General features: G+C 42.0%; 1 protein-coding gene across 3 annotated transcripts in view; it reads right to left on the bottom strand.

The window, feature by feature from the left end:
* LOC115160690 (myosin light chain kinase, smooth muscle) overlaps positions 1 to 17,389 on the bottom strand; it is a 104,746-nt gene that overhangs the window by 2,788 nt on the left and 84,569 nt on the right. For 2 of the 3 annotated variants that reach the window (XM_029710946.1, XM_029710947.1), the window contains exons 20-32: positions 12,454 to 12,501; positions 11,645 to 11,772; positions 10,779 to 10,935; positions 9,065 to 9,370; positions 7,366 to 7,392; positions 7,096 to 7,180; positions 6,613 to 6,816; positions 4,482 to 4,699; positions 4,098 to 4,221; positions 2,789 to 2,941; positions 2,187 to 2,310; positions 814 to 904; positions 43 to 171 (exon numbers count right to left, since the gene is read on the bottom strand). In XM_029710946.1, coding sequence (XP_029566806.1) covers positions 43 to 171; positions 814 to 904; positions 2,187 to 2,310; positions 2,789 to 2,941; positions 4,098 to 4,221; positions 4,482 to 4,699; positions 6,613 to 6,816; positions 7,096 to 7,180; positions 7,366 to 7,392; positions 9,065 to 9,370; positions 10,779 to 10,935; positions 11,645 to 11,772; positions 12,454 to 12,501 — 1,794 coding nt within the window. Of the gene's footprint in view, positions 1 to 42; positions 172 to 813; positions 905 to 2,186; positions 2,311 to 2,788; positions 2,942 to 4,097; positions 4,222 to 4,481; positions 4,700 to 6,612; positions 6,817 to 7,095; positions 7,181 to 7,365; positions 7,393 to 9,064; positions 9,371 to 10,778; positions 10,936 to 11,644; positions 11,773 to 12,453; positions 12,502 to 14,316; positions 14,503 to 17,389 lie in introns of those variants that run through there. The other variant, XM_029710948.1, reaches the window with a different exon arrangement.

Below are 17,389 nucleotides of genomic sequence, written 5' to 3'. Positions count from 1 at the left end.
GAGGTTGTGATGTATGTAAATGAGGAGGTTGTGAGACATTACCCTCGATCTTGCAGTCAAATCTGGCTGCGCTCCCCTCCACCACCTCCACATCCTTGATGACTGAGCTGAAGGTGGGCTTGACCTGGGTTTTCTCCTCATACTCTAGGCATTCAAGGAACTGGTTGTCCTCTATGAAACATGGGACAATGGGGGGAAACAAAATTACATATTTATTTTGCCTCAAGTTGAACTTAAAGTTGCACTATGCAAAACTCGCTCTGCCATTTCCTGGTTGCTAAAACTCTTAATAGTTCACCTAATTTCAGTTTATGGTGACAAAATAAGCTGGTATAGTGTAGAGAATCATTGTACCATCTAAACAGCTGTGAAATATATTTTCCATAACCAAAAATATTGTTGTTTCAGCTGTTTGAATCTGGTGTACAAAATCGAAAGTAAAAGACGCAAAAACAAAACTTAAGAATGGGAAGCATAGAAATAGCACACACAGAACAGATCTACCGCTTCTTAGACTTGCTTTCAAGTAGAATGATAGATCTATAACTACACATTTCGATGCGAATTTGGTCAGGTTGCCCAACAAAAAGTTACATATAGCCACTTAAACCACTTAACCAAAAACTGCTTTGAGTTTGAATAAGAGCAGCAGGACCAGTAACTGTACCAACTAAAGTGCTTCAAAAAAAAGGAGGGAAAATGTTCATAGGGAGGCATTAATAAAACAAACACCCCTAGCTGAATGCCATCCCCTGCTTGGGGGTACAACAGAAAGGTTTGGAACATTCAGGAGGTAAAAAAAAGCCGTGCCACCTTCAGTGGGGGAACCTTTCTTGGCACTGACGCCCGCCAACATCGCCATTGACGACAGTCTTCCGATGGCCCGCACTGCATGTCCGGTTTTCTGCCATGAAATCAATGATACACTCGTTACATTCCATCGCAGTGCAAACAGTCCTTGGTAAAGGAACAGACATCATCAACAAATGTTAAGAGGACGCTTATGAATTAATGGCCTTGTTTGTAACAATAAGAAATGGCCTGTTAGTTGACCATGAAGTACAGAGTAGGGCTGTGTCCCACAGGCAGGCTGTTAAGGAGATAAGGGAGAGGCCAGAGTTGACGCAGAGGGAAGCCTGATGAAGATAGTCCTGACTGATTTACAGAGGGACATCATAATCTCAAAGACTAAAGATGCAGAGGGAGTTCAGTAGACAGATGGAGAATGATAAGAGGGATGAAGGATGGAGAGACTGAAACAGAACTTGAAAGTGTTGGAGGAGAGGCTGGTGTGAGAAGGAAGAGGTCAGAGGGCACTGATAGGAGTGTTGGGCTGGGGCAGGAGAAACTCGTTAAGTTGGCTTCTCCACAATCTGATGTGATTCACCATCTCAGTCCATGTGTAGAACCAGATCAGATCTACTGTCAGATCAGATCTACTCTCCACTGATGTATGTCATGCTGACCGTGGGGAAAGCAGGTCTGAATAAATGTGTCCCAAATGGCACCCTATTCCATTTATAGTGCACTACTTTTGACCAGAGCTATATATGGCATTGGCTGCCATTTGGGACACAGTCTATGATCCTAAAACTTTGCTACTATAAACAAAGCATGGTGGATAACTTGATCCCTGAGATTGTTGCCGTCAGAACTTGTATATATTAATCAAAACACAGGTCAAACGGACATCTCTCTACTTTCACCGTCTCTACTGTTTTGTGTTCTAGTTTTCCAAAGTAATACTCGCAGTTTGTACTTTTCAACCTCATGAAATGCTAATGGACCTCCATGGTGACTGTTTAACACAATGAGAGGTTTGCTCATGGGTGAGCACTCAAAGAAGGAGTTTAACTGCAGGGACTTGGAAGCTCAGAGTACGCTAACAGTCAACAGTACAGTGATTTTCGTAGCGTCTCTTACAGTGGAACTTTAGCAAAACTCATAGTGCAATATATCTAGCACATTTTCTCAATCTCAAACATGTTTGGGTGGATGAATACGTCACGACACCGCTCTACAGTGCTCGTCTTGTGATTAAGACGGATGGCCATATGTTGATCTGTAACAGGAGACATGGTCTGCATCCCCAAACGTCACCCTATTCTATAGCGCACTACTTTTGACCAAAGCTCATAGGGTGCCATTTGGGACACAGTACATGATCTGTTCTGCTGTTCACCTACCTGCCATTTCCTTCTCAAGATGTACTTCTTCATCCTCTCCTTGGACAGCTTCTTGGCCTCCATTTTGCCAGTGTCTTGTTTTAGCCACGGGTGCTCATAGCACTGATCACATGTCAGTCTAGCCCTACGATCACAGAGACACATGCACATTGAGAGGCGCAAAGACTTTATTCACAGTGTATTACAAAACATCAGATAGAGATTTGGACCGAGATATGGGGCAGCGTCCCAAATGGCATCATATTCCATATATAGTGCACTACTTTTGAACAGAGCCCTAGTCAAAAGTAGTGCACTACTTGGGGAATAGGGTGCCATTTGGGATGCATGCAGAGTCCAAAGCAACCGTTGGCAAAAGGAGACTAAATAACAGATATATGACACCTAAACAATCTAAACCGAGACATCTGGCAGGTTGATCGAAGCCATTTACGCTCAAATCATGTCAGAACTGGGACTTTGACCCAAATGCCACCCTATTCCGTACACTACTTTATGATAAAGTATGGTAAAGTAGTGCACTATGTAGGGAATATTGTGCCATTTGGGACACACCTGGCTCTTTAATCAAGCCGTATTTCAGAGAGCCTCATGTTGCTTACCTCATATCTTTCTTCAGCAAGTTGGTAATGAAGTCTTTGGCGTGGTCTGAGATCTCATCGAAGGCGTCGTCTTCAAAGTCCCAAGTGGCCGAGGTTACATTGGAAAGGGTCTCGTTGTCGTTATCCCCCATGAATGGGGACAGGCCACTCACCCTGAGGGATGGAGAGAGAGAGAGAGAGAGAGACAGAAAAACAGAAAGAAAAGAGAGAGAGAGAAGTATAATGAACACTTGACCTACAAAAGGTCTACCAAAAACCACTTCTGTTCTGCATGGAAAATGCGCCACACCCTGCCGGGCCCCTAAACAGCACTCACTGGTGAGACTTGGTAAGTGTTCATCACTTTCAACAAAGCCAGTCTTATTGGGCACACCCAGATGTTTTCCGTGCTAGACATAGGTCTTATATCGGTACACCACTAAAGCTTTTTATCCACCATGTACACTTTGAGTCAGGTCTCTGTAACAGGACGGATGAAACCTAGCATGCGTCCCAAATGGCACCTTATTCCCTTAAGGCTTTGGTCAAGAGTAGTGCCCTACATAGGGAATAGGCAGCTGTTTAGGATGCAACACTGAAATCTCTGAGGCAATAGAGATCAGACAGCCTTACTTCTAACACTGCTATGTAAGCAGTGTGTAATAAATCTTTGTGGACCGAGTAGACCTCACAGAGGTTTGGGGCACTGGAGAGTATTGCTCTGCTCTGTCTCTATATCCATTTACAGGCATAGAGGTTGGAGAGGCCCATACACTGCCTGCCCGCCTGCGGAAAGTATCTGCTGCTGTGAGCATGGAAGCCCAGAGAAATCCAATAAGGCAGCATTGAGATTAGGGACACATGGTAGCAAATATACTTTATTTGAATAGTGCCCTATAGATTATCTACAGATGCTCAAATTATCAACAAACTATATTAATGCAACAGCTTGCTAGGTTACAGTTAGGGTTAGGTTAAAGGTTAACATTAGGTTAGGATACGGGTTAGGTTTAATGTTAGGATAAGGGTCAGGGTTAACATTAGGTTAGGATAAGGGTTAGGCTTAGGGTTAACGTTAGGATAAGGGTTAGGTTTAGGGTTAACGCTAGGTTAGGATAAGGGTTAGGTTAGGATAAAGGTTAGGTTTAGGGTTAACGTTAGGTTGTATAAATGTTGTTGACAGTTAGTTGGAACATTTACAAACAATCTATTTGGGATTATCCAAATAAAGTGCATAGAAGCTTACTCATTACAAGTAAGAATGGTTATAAGTGGTTATAAGGGTCATTACATTTACATTTAAGTCATTTAGCACTGGTTTGACACTTACAGGATGTAGCAGATGACCCCTATACTCCACATGTCTGTTGGGTAACTGATTGCTTCATAGTTGATCACTTCAGGGGCCACAAACTCAGGGGTTCCAAACAGAACTTTCAATGTTCCAGAGCTTTCTAGGAGCACACAGGGAAAGACGGTTTCAAAAATGAAATGGTGTTTATTTAGCATTCATTAGAATAGGAAGTTAATGAAAAGATAGATGTTGCAATGATTCTGATTAGGGATGCAAAATTCCAGTAACTTTCCCAGATAGAAGATTTCTGGAATAAGCAGGATATCCAAGAATCCTCCCACCAGGATTTCTGGGAAACCTGGGAATTTGTGGAAAGTTACCGGAATTTCACAACCCTATTTCTGAAAATGTCCTGGTTACCTAGTCTGCGAGCAAGGCCAAAGTCAATGAGTTTGATGGTGCTCCCGGTCTTGTTGACACACATGATATTCTCAGGCTTGAGGTCCAGATGGACGATGCCCTGCTTGTGGATGTAATGAACCCCGTCCACAATCTGCAGCATGTACTTAATGACCTCTCTTTCTGTCAGCTCAAAGTCTTCATCGATGATACGCTCAAACAGCTCCCCGCCAGAGATCCTGCAGAGAGAGAGAGAGAGAGAGAGAGAGAGAGAATGATGGTTGAGGTCCTGCGAAACACATTACAGCCAAATATGGAAATCCTTCACTGGATATCAAATACTTGTCATTTTAGAGTACCTCAAATATCATTTTTTTTTTTTAGCTTTGACAGCTTACGAGACATATCATCTAAAATTAGTACTAAGGACAATTGCGGTTTTAAATGAGAGTCAAGTGAGTCCAGTGTTCTTCTGTCAGTGTACCATTTGATAATGCTATAAAAACAAGAGGGAAAATCGTCCAGTCTAATGTGTTTACATCTCGAATACTTGGCAAGTGAACTTTTTCCAAGCATCACCACATAAAAAAGCCAACATTTCTGTCTGTGTGAAGTGTCTGTCTGGTCAAAAATAATTATTAGCCATGAATAATGGAGATGTTTAAATGCAAATCAATTTCCTTTGACATTTGACATTCTCCAAAATAAATGTTATCATATCAATTTTCATACTCAGATACACTACATCACCAGAAGTATGTGGACACCCCTTCAAACTAGTGGATTTAGCTATTTCAGCCACACCCGTTGCTGATAGGTGTATAAAATCCAGCACACAGCCATGCAAGCTCCATAGACAAACATTGGCAGTAGAGTGGCCTTACTGAAGAGCTCAGTGGGATGTCACCTTTCCAACAAGTCAGTTTTATCAAATTTCTGCCCTGCTAGAACTGCCCTGGTCAACTGTAAGTACTGTTATTGTGAAGTGGAAAAGTCTAGGAGCAACAACGGCAACGCGGTAGGCCACACAAGCTCAGAGAACGGGACCGCCAAGTGCTGAAGCACGTAGTCCATATAAATTGTCTGTCCTCGGTTGCAACACTCACTACAGAGTTCCAAACTGCTTCTGGAAGCAACATAAGCGATAGAACTGTTCGTCGGGAGCTTCTTGAAATGGGTTTCCATGGCCGAGCAGCCACACACAAGCCTAAGATCCCCATGCGCAATGGCAAGCGTCGGCTGGAGAGGTGTAAAGCTCACCGCCATTGGACTCTGGTGCAGTAGAAACGCGTTCTCTGGAGTGATGAATCATGCTTCACCATCTGACAGTCCAATGGACGAATCTGGGTTTAGCGGATGCCAGGAGAAAGCTTCCTTCTCCAATGCATAATGCCAACTATAAAGTTTGTTGGAGGAGGAATAATGGTCTTGGGCTGTTTTTCATGGTTCAGGTTAGGCCCCTTAGTTCCAGTGTGAAGGGAAATCTTAATGCTACATCATAAAATCAATGACATTCTAGACGATTCTGTGCTTCCAACTTTGTGGCAACAGTTTGGGGAAGGCCCTTTCCTATTTCAGAATGACAATGACCCCGTGCACAAAATTAGGTCCAAAAAGAAATGGTTTGTCGAGATCGGTGTGGAAGAACTTGACTGGCCTGCACAGATCCCTGACCTCAACCCCATCGATCACCTTTGGGATGAATTGGAACGCCGACTGCAAGCCAGGACTAATCGGCCAACATCAGTGCCCGACCTCACTAATGCTCTGTGTGGTGAAATGGAAGCAAGTCCCCACAGCAATGTTCCAACATCTAGTAGAAAGCCTTCCCAGAAAAGTGGAGGCTGTTATAGCAGCAAAAGGGGTAACAACTCCATAATAATGCCAATGATCTTGGAATGAGATGTCCGACGAGCAGGTGGCCACATACTTTTGGCCATGTAGTGTAATTTGTTACACACAAGTGCTAAGTGAAAATCCTCAAAATCAAAACTGCACATGGACCTGTATTCATTCCAGTTGTATACCTACTAAATAACCTTCTGTTTCCGTTTCTAGTAAACTATATAGGGAATAGGGTGCATTTAGGATACATCCCGGGTAACCTAAATGAATATCAACTTTTTGTAAAGTATGAGTTAAATATACTCACATTTCCAAAACCATGACGATGTCCGACTTGCCTTCGAAGGCATCAATGCACTGGACAAGTTTGGGGTGATGGAGGGAGTTCATTATAGCAATCTCTTGTCTCACATTATCTTTCTCTTTTGCAGAGTAGGCCTTGATGAACTTTCCAGCCCAATGCTTTTTCGTTGCCTTCTCCAAAAGTTTGAATACCTGTCCGAATTTCCCCCTAAAGCACAGAAAAGGAAAAGGATAATTTTTTGGAGTCTGATACAGAGGATATCATGGATGAGAGGCGTGCACAGTAGGCCTACTGCACATGTAGATACATGTGTCAATGTGGACCAATGCTTTGCTGACCAACATGTTGTCTACATGCCGAATGGCACCCTATATAGTGCCCAAATTTTCGACCAGAGACCTGTAAGGCCCTGGTCAGATGTAGTGTACTATATAGGGAATATGGTGCCTTTTGGGACATGGTCGTTGTTGATAGGTGGGTACTCACGTTCCGAGCCTCTCCTCCACGTCATACAGATCCTTGACTTTCACATCTGTTCTAACGATCACATCTCTGTAGTCTGGCTCTTTCTCTGAACATAGGAACATGACACTTATGAGTCATTGTGGATGCTTATAGTCACTGTCATAACACATTATAAGGCATTATAAAGGATATTCTAAAACATTTTACACATCATAGAAGGTGTTACCAAAATTATTTTTTAAAGGAATCAATTACTTATAAACTTGGAATATTGGATTGGATTAAACATACCTTCATCATCCTCAACCTCCTCCTTTTCTGTTAGAATAAATGATCAGAAAGGTCGTTAGTCATTAGTATGAATCAATCATTATTATGATGAATTAATAATCATTAATACAAATCAATGTCTGACACAATGAAAATGGCTTGTTAGTTACCAATGAGTGTGATTATAATAGTGTTACCAATGAGTGTGATTATAATAGTGTTACCAATGAGTGTGATTATAATAGTGTTACCAATGAGTGTGATTATAATAGTGTTACCGATGAGTGTGATTATAATAGTGTTACCAATGAGTGTGATTATAATAGTGTTACCAATGAGTGTGATTATAATAGTGTTACCGATGAGTGTGATTATAATAGTGTTACCAATGAGTGTGATTATAATAGTGTTACCAATAAGTGTGATAATAATAGTGTTACCGATGAGTGTGATTATAATAGTGTTACCGATGAGTGTGATTATAATAGTGTTACCAATGAGTGTGATTATAATAGTGTTACCAATGAGTGTGATTATAATAGTGTTACCAATGAGTGTGATTATAATAGTGTTACCGATGAGTGTGATTATAATAGTGTTACCGATGAGTGTGATTATAATAGTGTTACCAATGAGTGTGATTATAATAGTGTTACCGATGAGTGTGATTATAATAGTGTTACCGATGAGTGTGATTATAATAGTGTTACCAATGAGTGTGATTATAATAGTGTTACCAATGAGTGTGATTATAATAGTGTTACCGATGAGTGTGATTATAATAGTGTTACCAATGAGTGTGATTATAATAGTGTTACCAATGAGTGTGATTATAATAGTGTTACCGATGAGTGTGATTATAATAGTGTTACCAATGAGTGTGATTATAATAGTGTTACCAATGAGTGTGATTATAATAGTGTTACCAATGAGTGTGATTATAGTGTTACCGATGAGTGTGATTATAATAGTGTTACCGATGAGTGTGATTATAATAGTGTTACCAATGAGTGTGATTATAATAGTGTTACCAATGAGTGTGATTATAATAGTGTTACCAATGAGTGTGATTATAGTGTTACCAATAAGTGTGATTATAATAGTGTTACCAATAAGTGTGATTATAATAGTGTTACCAATGAGTGTGATTATAATAGTGTTACCAATGAGTGTGATTATAATAGTGTTACCAATAAGTGTGATTATAATAGTGTTACCAATAAGTGTGATTATAATAGTGTTACCAATGAGTGTGATTATAATAGTGTTACCAATGAGTGTGATTATAATAGTGTTACCAATAAGTGTGATTATAATAGTGTTACCAATGAGTGTGATTATAATAGTGTTACCAATGAGTGTGATTATAATAGTGTTACCAATGAGTGTGATTATAATAGTGTTACCAATAAGTGTGATTATAATAGTGTTACCAATGAGTGTGATTATAATAGTGTTACCAATGAGTGTGATTATAATAGCGTTACCAATGAGTGTGATTATAATAGCGTTACCAATAAGTGTGATTATAATAGTGTTACCAATGAGTGTGATTATAATAGTGTTACCAATGAGTGTGATTATAATAGCGTTACCAATGAGTGTGATTATAATAGCGTTACCAATGAGTGTGATTATAATAGTGTTACCAATGAGTGTGATTATAATAGTGTTACCAATGAGTGTCAGAACACCATAGACGCCACTAGGGGGAGCTCACCCTCTACATCCTCCTCTAACATTGTGACAGCCTCAGACTCGGCACTGGGCTCCCCGATGCCGTAGATATTGACCGCCCGCACCCTGAACTTGTACTGGCGCTGACCCAGCAGGTTCTGGACATTATAGGAGGTGCTGTTGCAGGAGACCAGGTTCTTCCACTCCTTATCCACTGAGTTCCATATCTCTAGGTTGTAGGACTGGACGGCGCTGCCCCCGTCGTAGGTGGGGCCATACCATGACAGTGTGAGTGTGGACCGGCGGATGTCTGAGGCGGCTGGAACTCGTGCAGGGGGATCAGGTTTGTCTGGAACACACAGAGGTCACACAGTAGATCAACGCACCAAATGGCGGACATGCTCAGACACAATACTAGACCTTTCAACAAGCCACACAAAACCATGATCACATTGTGGTGATACATGCTCCAGGCCGAGTCCAAAAAGGCACACTGTTCCCTATATAGTGCACTAACTTTTGACCCTTTGGGTCCTGGTCAAAAGTAGTGCACTATATAGGGAATAGGGTGGCATTTAGGTCATAAACCGATAGTTTGATGCATTTGAAAAGGTGTGACGAGTCACTCGATTTGTGAACACAGGTCTCCCAGTCCTTCCATTCACCAACATCAGTAATGACCGTGCACACAAAAGCACAGCTGTGTTGGGAATGAAGCAGCTTCCTGTCTGGCTATAGTGGCTACCTTTTGAACCAACTCCATTCGTCAACAGTAGTTTCACCATATACAGTAATGGCAGCTTCTCCATTAAAGGCACCGTACGGGAAACTGTTCGTGAGCGCAGACGATCAGCGAGAGCCGTGACAGCGAGGCTCCACATGGAGTCTGGATCAGTTTTATGTACTGCTGGTGTCAGACGACATGCCCCAGACTGTCTGCTAGGCACAGTACACTTATTCTCGCTGCTTTGTTTAGAGGGATGCCATGTTATCCAAGCTGTTAAAAGCATACCCCCACTTAAGCCCCAGTGGTCCCTTGTAAAATACCAAACGAAACCGCCCCAAAGAGCACAGCGTGACATCAACAGCTCTGCCATGCGGGATGATTCAATGTCACCGCAAAAGGGGCCACAAATGACATGAAACAATTCAAAACTAAACCTCTATACTCCATACATACAGTCCAAGAACCATAAACCTAACGCGAGGATCATATACATTAACAAGTAGTAGGCTACTGTTACCGGCGTCTAACAAGCGCTTTGTGCCTCTTCGTATGCTATTAACAGTTCTCTGGGCACATAAGCGGTTGCGTTTATATGGAGCAGCTCTAGAACTCCTCTTTCCCTGGCTGTGGCGTACTCCCCGAGTTGGACTCGATACACTCCACTATGACAGCAGTGGCAAAGGGCCTCATATTGAAGCAACAGCTGGAGAGAAAGCACAGCCTTAAAAGGCCACTGGAGATCCCTGCAGCGGCCTGTTAATATTAGGATACAGAGAGTCGGCGCTGGCCCGGCCTGCATACCTTCCCTTCCCCAACAACATTCCCCAAAGCTACAGGACTGCTATTTTTACGAGAGACAATACAATGATCGGTATCAGTAGGCACAGTGGTTTTAAACAGTGGATTATACCATACATCTCATTTGATACAGGGAAAGACTTCTGCCACTCGTAATCGTCTCCTGAATCTCATCAACGGAGCCCCCCCAAAAAACGGCATCGCTGCCTGATTTGTGAAAAATGGAACGTACCGACAATGGTAAGGTTGAGAGCTGCCTGTCTCAAACCGTAGCTGTTTCGCAGCTCGATGGTGTAGCAGCCACAGTGGTCCTGCTGGCTGTCTGCGATGGTCAGTTGACTGGTAACCTCAGTGGTTTCAATGGTTAAAACACCTTTGACCTCTTGAATCTGCACACAAGACAAAGGCAGGGGTTTCACAGAGGGGGCATGTGTTAGCTGAAACAGTGTTCAAGGCTACAATGATGAGAGCTACATCCTTGAATTAGTATAGTGTAATTAAATATGATATATTTGATGGAGATGGTGGATCATTTCAGATCATGGTTAGAGTTGATCATAGACATGGGCATAGTATTATAGTCAGTGGGGTCCAGAATTATTGACACCCTTGATAAAGATGAGCAAAAAATGACTGTATAAAAGAAATAATTCAAATACTGAGCTATATTCTATTCAAGAAAAAAGGGGAAATGATATTTTATACCTATACAATTGCTCAGAGAACGAGATTTTGTTTAACAAGTAATACTCCCCCCCCCCAATTAACCATTAGCCAATTAACCATTACTTTGGAGATTTTGATGTGTGCTTGGGGTTATTGTCTTACTGGAAGATCCACTTACAGCCAAGTTTCAGCTTCCTGGCAGAGGCAACCAGGCTTTTGGCTAAAATGTCCCTGGTACTTGGTAAAGTTCATGATGCCATTGACCTTAACAAGGGCCCCAGGACCACTGGAAGCAAAATAGCCCCATAACATCGAAGATCCACCACAGTAGGTAGTGGGTTCTTTTCGGCTTATGCATTCTCATTTCGACACCAGTCATTTTTGTTCATCTTTATCAAGGTTGTCAATTATTTGGTACAGACTGGTCCTTACTGGTTTGCGGAACTTGAGCCAGGTGCAGTTGACTGGTGGAGCTCCTCCAAACTTACAGAGAATTTCCACCTTCTCCCCTGCCAGAATCTTCATGTCGTCTGGGAACTGGACAATCTGAGGGGGCATAGCTGGACGACACACACAAAACACACACAAACCAACAGTCACTTCAGCCAGGAACATCTCCATCATCAGAACAAACCTCTGCGTTTGGCAGGCTTGTGACTTTCCGCCCTCGCCCCACGTCATTCCATTGCTAACGCCTTAATGCTCCCCGGCAGCGAACAAAGCACAACTGCAACAGCTGCTCGGATTGGGTGACTTTCTCCCCTGGCTCTCGTTATTAGAAGGCAGGTTGGTTTACACTACAGCATGGGGGGGGGGGGATCTCTGATTGCTATTACAGGCACTCCCAGACTTCTGCCAGAGCAGGGAGCAGTACTCTCAGTCTTAGTTAGAGAAGCAAGGTACGGCCAGTGTTTGGCACACGAGCCAGGTCCTCTATGCTATCTACTTCATGTATCACTGTTGTTGGACGAGAGAGCTAGAGTACATAGAGTCTGGGGAATCATCTATACCGCTTGTGGACATCTTGGTTGTGGGCTCTTCAGTAGCCCAGAGAGTGTTAGTACAGGGCCCCATTGATCAAGCGACTCCCCGAGTAGGAGTGACGATTAAGGATCAGCTAAGCATTTTGGATCACAGTGAAGAACATGGACATGGACAGGGGGGAGCTGATCCTGGACCAGCACTCATTCTCTGAGACGCCCCTGGGTTCCATTTTTGCATGGCAAAGAAGTCTTTCTTACCCTGTTTGGGAGACATCTTTGTATTCGGTTTCTTTATCCTTGCCTCACCTGGAAAAGAGAAGATCAATGATTACAATTAGGAAGGCAGTTGTGTCAATGCATTTGATAATGGAACAAATTTGAAGATTTGGTACAAATGAATCCCATGTGTGACTCTTCATGTGTGAAATGTACATGATAAAACATTGATCTGAAACCAGACGGAATCTAAATGTAGTGAGTGTGTAGGATTCACACAAATTAAACGGTCATTGCACTTAATTATTCCATTATTGTGAGCTACGGCAGCAGTAAGCATTAGAAAGAGCATTCTGTACATTGCCGTTCTTTTTTCAAATTGTGCCTGCAGCGATTTCTCTGGATCCCTGTTAAGAGTTGTTACTTTTGACAGTCAGACTGATCGATCAAAGCAGAGATGAAGATTTGTACAGCTCATTTATCACAAGCTAGAAACAGTCCAGCTTGTGAGCAAGCCTCTAAATGGAGCACATACTGTGGGAAATATATCCCCATTTGTAGATTGAGAATCATTGTTCAATTGGTTCATTCATTTGCCTTTAGTCTTACACGTCATTATAACACATGATCTATAAAACATTTGAGTTTTATAACCGCTTATGAGATATTATGGACGCTTATTATAATAGTCAGTGTCATCATAACGCATTACATGTGTATTATAATGCATTATGTGCTTCATTTAAAATGTTACCACTAGTTATTCCCAGGATAGTGTACGGGAAAGGAGAATAAACTGTGTCTGATAAGTGAAATTGGGGGAGGGAGCTCTTCTCTTGTGGATGTCTTGGGAGAACGAAGGGCTGCCTTTGTGCTCATGTCCTTTGGCATTTGCCTTTTTTGGTAATACTAAAAATAGACAAAAGTATCCAGGAAATAGCTTTTGGCACTATTTATTTTACATTGGATTGCTGTCAAGAAACAATGTGCCAGTAAAACTAACTAATGCATAGAGTGAGGAGCAAGGAGTAACAATATCAATATTAACCAATAACAGTTTAACTCCAAGCTCATACTTTTTTCTGCATGACAGGTCCTCTCTGGACAGAAAAACATCCTTTTTCCAATACAAAACGATTTTTGCTCATCGTACCAAAACGATTTGAAGTTGATAAAAGTTGTAATTGCACAAACAAAGCATCTACCATCGCAATACAAAACAATATATTTTTTAGCTCATGTCAAATAGAGAAGAAGACCAACAAACAGACCAGGCTTTAACAACAACAGACTAATGGTTATGAGCAAACCGATTGGTTTTGCAAAGTTTTAGTGCAGAAAAGGATTTATCCTTAGTAGGTCATTGGTCGTGTTGTAAAGTTCACATGCCTCAGTTCAGATTGGACTTAACTAAACAACTGCGCCCTTCCTTCGAGCACTCGGATCAAGAAAACGAACCATTGTTTATATGTTGTAACTTTGCAGTTGAGCTTCGACGCAGTGTGTCAGCTAGTTAGTTTAGCCATCCACCTACGGTTCAAGTCCAAAACAACTCTTTGGTGTATCCTTGAAAAACAGACAGCCGTGTGACGAGACCTAGTGAAGGACTGAACATTGAAACGTGCAACAAATCACGGAGCACTAGAGAAAGGGAACGGCTGTTTAACCTCTTAAATGTAAAGTCCCCATATTTGGGGATCCTATTAGACGTTATTAATCAATTCAGTCTGGTATGAACTGTAGCCCCTAGGCCGAGCTGATGACCTCATTTCAAGATGGCTGCTATATACATTCCGGTTAGCGTTATGAAGCATAAACAAAATAAACACGGAATACATTCATACACACCGAAATCCGGGACTCCACAGATCATGAGGATATCTTATTTGTCTGCCTGTGACCTACCGTTATTGATCACCAGCCCCGAGAGTCAAATTTTTTTTACACAAGGTTTTCACCAAACATCTTACAAGATAAGCTTCGATTTGGTCTGTGTTTGAGCTATAGCTAAATGGGGGATATGAAATTAATCCTTAGGTTGGTAGGACCAAATCCAGCCTAATGCCAATGTTATGATGTGTGATTTAATAGCAACATCGAATGTCCACTGAGTGACTAGATCTTTGCGCATCAAAAATATGATGTTGCCTGCTTATGCGCAGTAGGCATCCATTACACAGGGGATTGGCTACTATGGCAGCTTGACAGTCTTGTAGCCAATGTGATAAGCTTTCCAGGGATATGCAGTTGGCCTGGGTGGGACAAAGCAAGGCCTAGAATCTTTTATGCGCAATTCGAACTATTGCTACCTGGTTCAGAGACGAGACGCGCCGAGCACGCTACATTTTTAAAATGTTTTATTTCACCTTTATTTAACCAGGTAGGCCAGTAGAGAACAAGTTCTCATTTACAACTGCGACCTGGCCAAGATAAAGCAAAGCAGTGCGACACAAACAACACAGTTACACATTGGATAAACAAAACGTACCCCTCAATTACATTACATTGTAAACAGATTTCATCGGTTGAATTTCATCGCTTAAGCATAAACGATGGCTTCTCAAGGGGGTAAAAAAGGTACAACCTAAGAAGATCGATCAGGAAGCTAAAAAGAAGGCAGCTATGAAAAAGTATACAGACATAGAAGCTTTGAATAAAATACTGGTTGGACTCAGATCAGGGGAGCCATTGGGACAACGAGGATTTCGACTCGCCCGAAGGAGATTGCTTTCCACTTTTAGATCCGTAAGTAAATTATTTTCAGGACTTATATAGCCAATTTTATTTGTGGTTCTCATCTCTGCCTTTGTCTCCAATGTGTTACTGTTTGCATTGTGTGTGTGCGCTTCACACCTTCTATGTGAGTCACTGCACAGATTAAGTTTAGGCTTAATTTACAGTACTTTTGTCTACTTTACAGTAATGCCATTTTGCAAATTTAGTCAACTGTAATTCTGTGTGTCTCACAACAGTATATCTCTTTATTTTATTCACCACAGAGTGGAGGATGCAGAGGATTTGGATGATGACGTTTGGGAGCTTCCCTCCCCAGCAAGCGCCCCCGCCGGTCAAGGTCTTCACCCCCCCCACTGCTATGTCAATCACCTGTCTGATGGTTCTACATCCACTTTTCATAGACATCTTGAGAAAGAAAATAGAGGCTTGTGGCTCCATTCGTCCTAACAGAATCGGTTTCCCCAAGACCAAGGTAAAAGACATGACAAAGACGGCGGAGAGGGGGACCATACTTTGGATCAGGACTAACAAGCTGCTTTTTGTGAAATGGAAGGACACTAGGGAAGTAACCATGCTCACCACACAGCATAAGTCATTCAATAACGACCATGGCTCAAGGATGGGGGGAAAAGGACGAAAGCCCCCATTCCTGTTTCTGCGAAGGTCTAAAATATGCTACATCCCCATATACTACCCACCACTGCGACCTGTACGCTCTCGTTGGCTGGCCTTCGCTTCATAATCGTCGCCAAACACATTGGCTCCAGGTCATCTACAAGACCCTGCTAGGTAAAGTCCCCCCTTATCTCCGCTCACTGGTCACCATAGCAGCACCCACCTGTAGCACGCGCTCCAGCAGGTATATTTCTGGTCACCCCTAAAGCCAACTCCTCCTTTGGTCGTCTCTCCTTCCAGTTCTCAGCTGCCAATGACTGGAACGAACTACAAAATTCTCTGAAACTGGAAACACTCATCTCCCTCACTGGCTTTAAGCACCAGCTGTCAGAGCAGCTCACAGATCACTGCACCTGTACATAGCCCATCTATAATTTAGCCCAAGCTACTACCTCTTCCCCTACTGTATTTATTTATTTTGCTCCTTTGCACCATATTATTTATATTTGAACTTTGAACTTTCTTCAAATAACAAATCTACCATTCCAGTGTTTTACTTGCTATACTTTATTCACTTTGCCACCATGGCCTTTTTTGCCTTTACCTCCCTTATCTCACATCATTTGCTCACATTGTATATAGTCTTATTTTTTTCTACTGCATCATTGATGTATGTTGTTTTACTCCATGTGTAACTCTGTGTTTTTGTATGTTGTCGAACTGCTGTGCTTTATCTTGGCCAGGTCGTAATTGTAAATGAGAACTTGTTCTCAACTTGCCTACCTGGTTAAATAAAGGTTAAATAAATAAAATAAAACAATGCCAGCAGGGGGGTGTCGACATATCTGATGCTCTGATAGGCTACTACCAGGTCCTCCACAAGACCAGGAAGTTGTATAATACTTTTTGTTTTACCACTTTGTGGACATTGCTACAGTAAATGCTTTAAATTCTCCACAAGCAGATGGTCAAAGCAAAAGTCAAACCCCTCTCTCCCAGTTGGCCTTCAGAGAGCAGCTGGTGTTGGAAATGGCTGAATTAGGGGCCCAAAGCAACCATCACAAGACCCCCTACTGAAGGGGAGCACCACGGTCCAACACACATGCCAAAAGACAAAAGGAAGAACCGCAAGCATTGCACAAAACACAGGGGAGGGAAAAAAAGGGTGAAATGACTGTTATTCTGTCCGAAAAGCCAGTTTGCTTTTTGTTTCCTGGCAGAGAGGGACCGCTTCAAAGACTCTCACGACGTGCACAAGCTATGGTGAAAGTGAAATCTAATCATCTACACCTGGAATGTAAAACGAACAATGCCATTTTGAAATAGTTCCGCTTATTTCTATTTGTGCACCTTTTTAGTGAAGGACACGTGTGTAACCAAGTTGTATTTGATAAGAAATTTTATATACATATTTTTTTATGTATATCTGTTACTTTTATATTGTTTTTGTAAGCAGTTAATTTGTATGTGGGACCAATACATTGGATATGCCTAGGCTAAATGTTCAGGCACTTTGGAGAGGTTGAAAAAAACAAAACAATAGGATATCCCCTGTATGTCTCCCTACCACAATGTTTGAGAGAGGTTGGTGTTGTAGAAATGTTGTTTTTATAGTGAACAATAACTT

The sequence above is a fragment of the Salmo trutta genome, chromosome 24, assembly GCF_901001165.1.
Source record: "Salmo trutta chromosome 24, fSalTru1.1, whole genome shotgun sequence".
NCBI classification, from domain to species: Eukaryota; Metazoa; Chordata; class Actinopteri; order Salmoniformes; family Salmonidae; genus Salmo; species Salmo trutta.
Note: the sequence above shows the minus strand (reverse complement) of the source record. Positions and strands in the feature narration are given on the sequence as shown.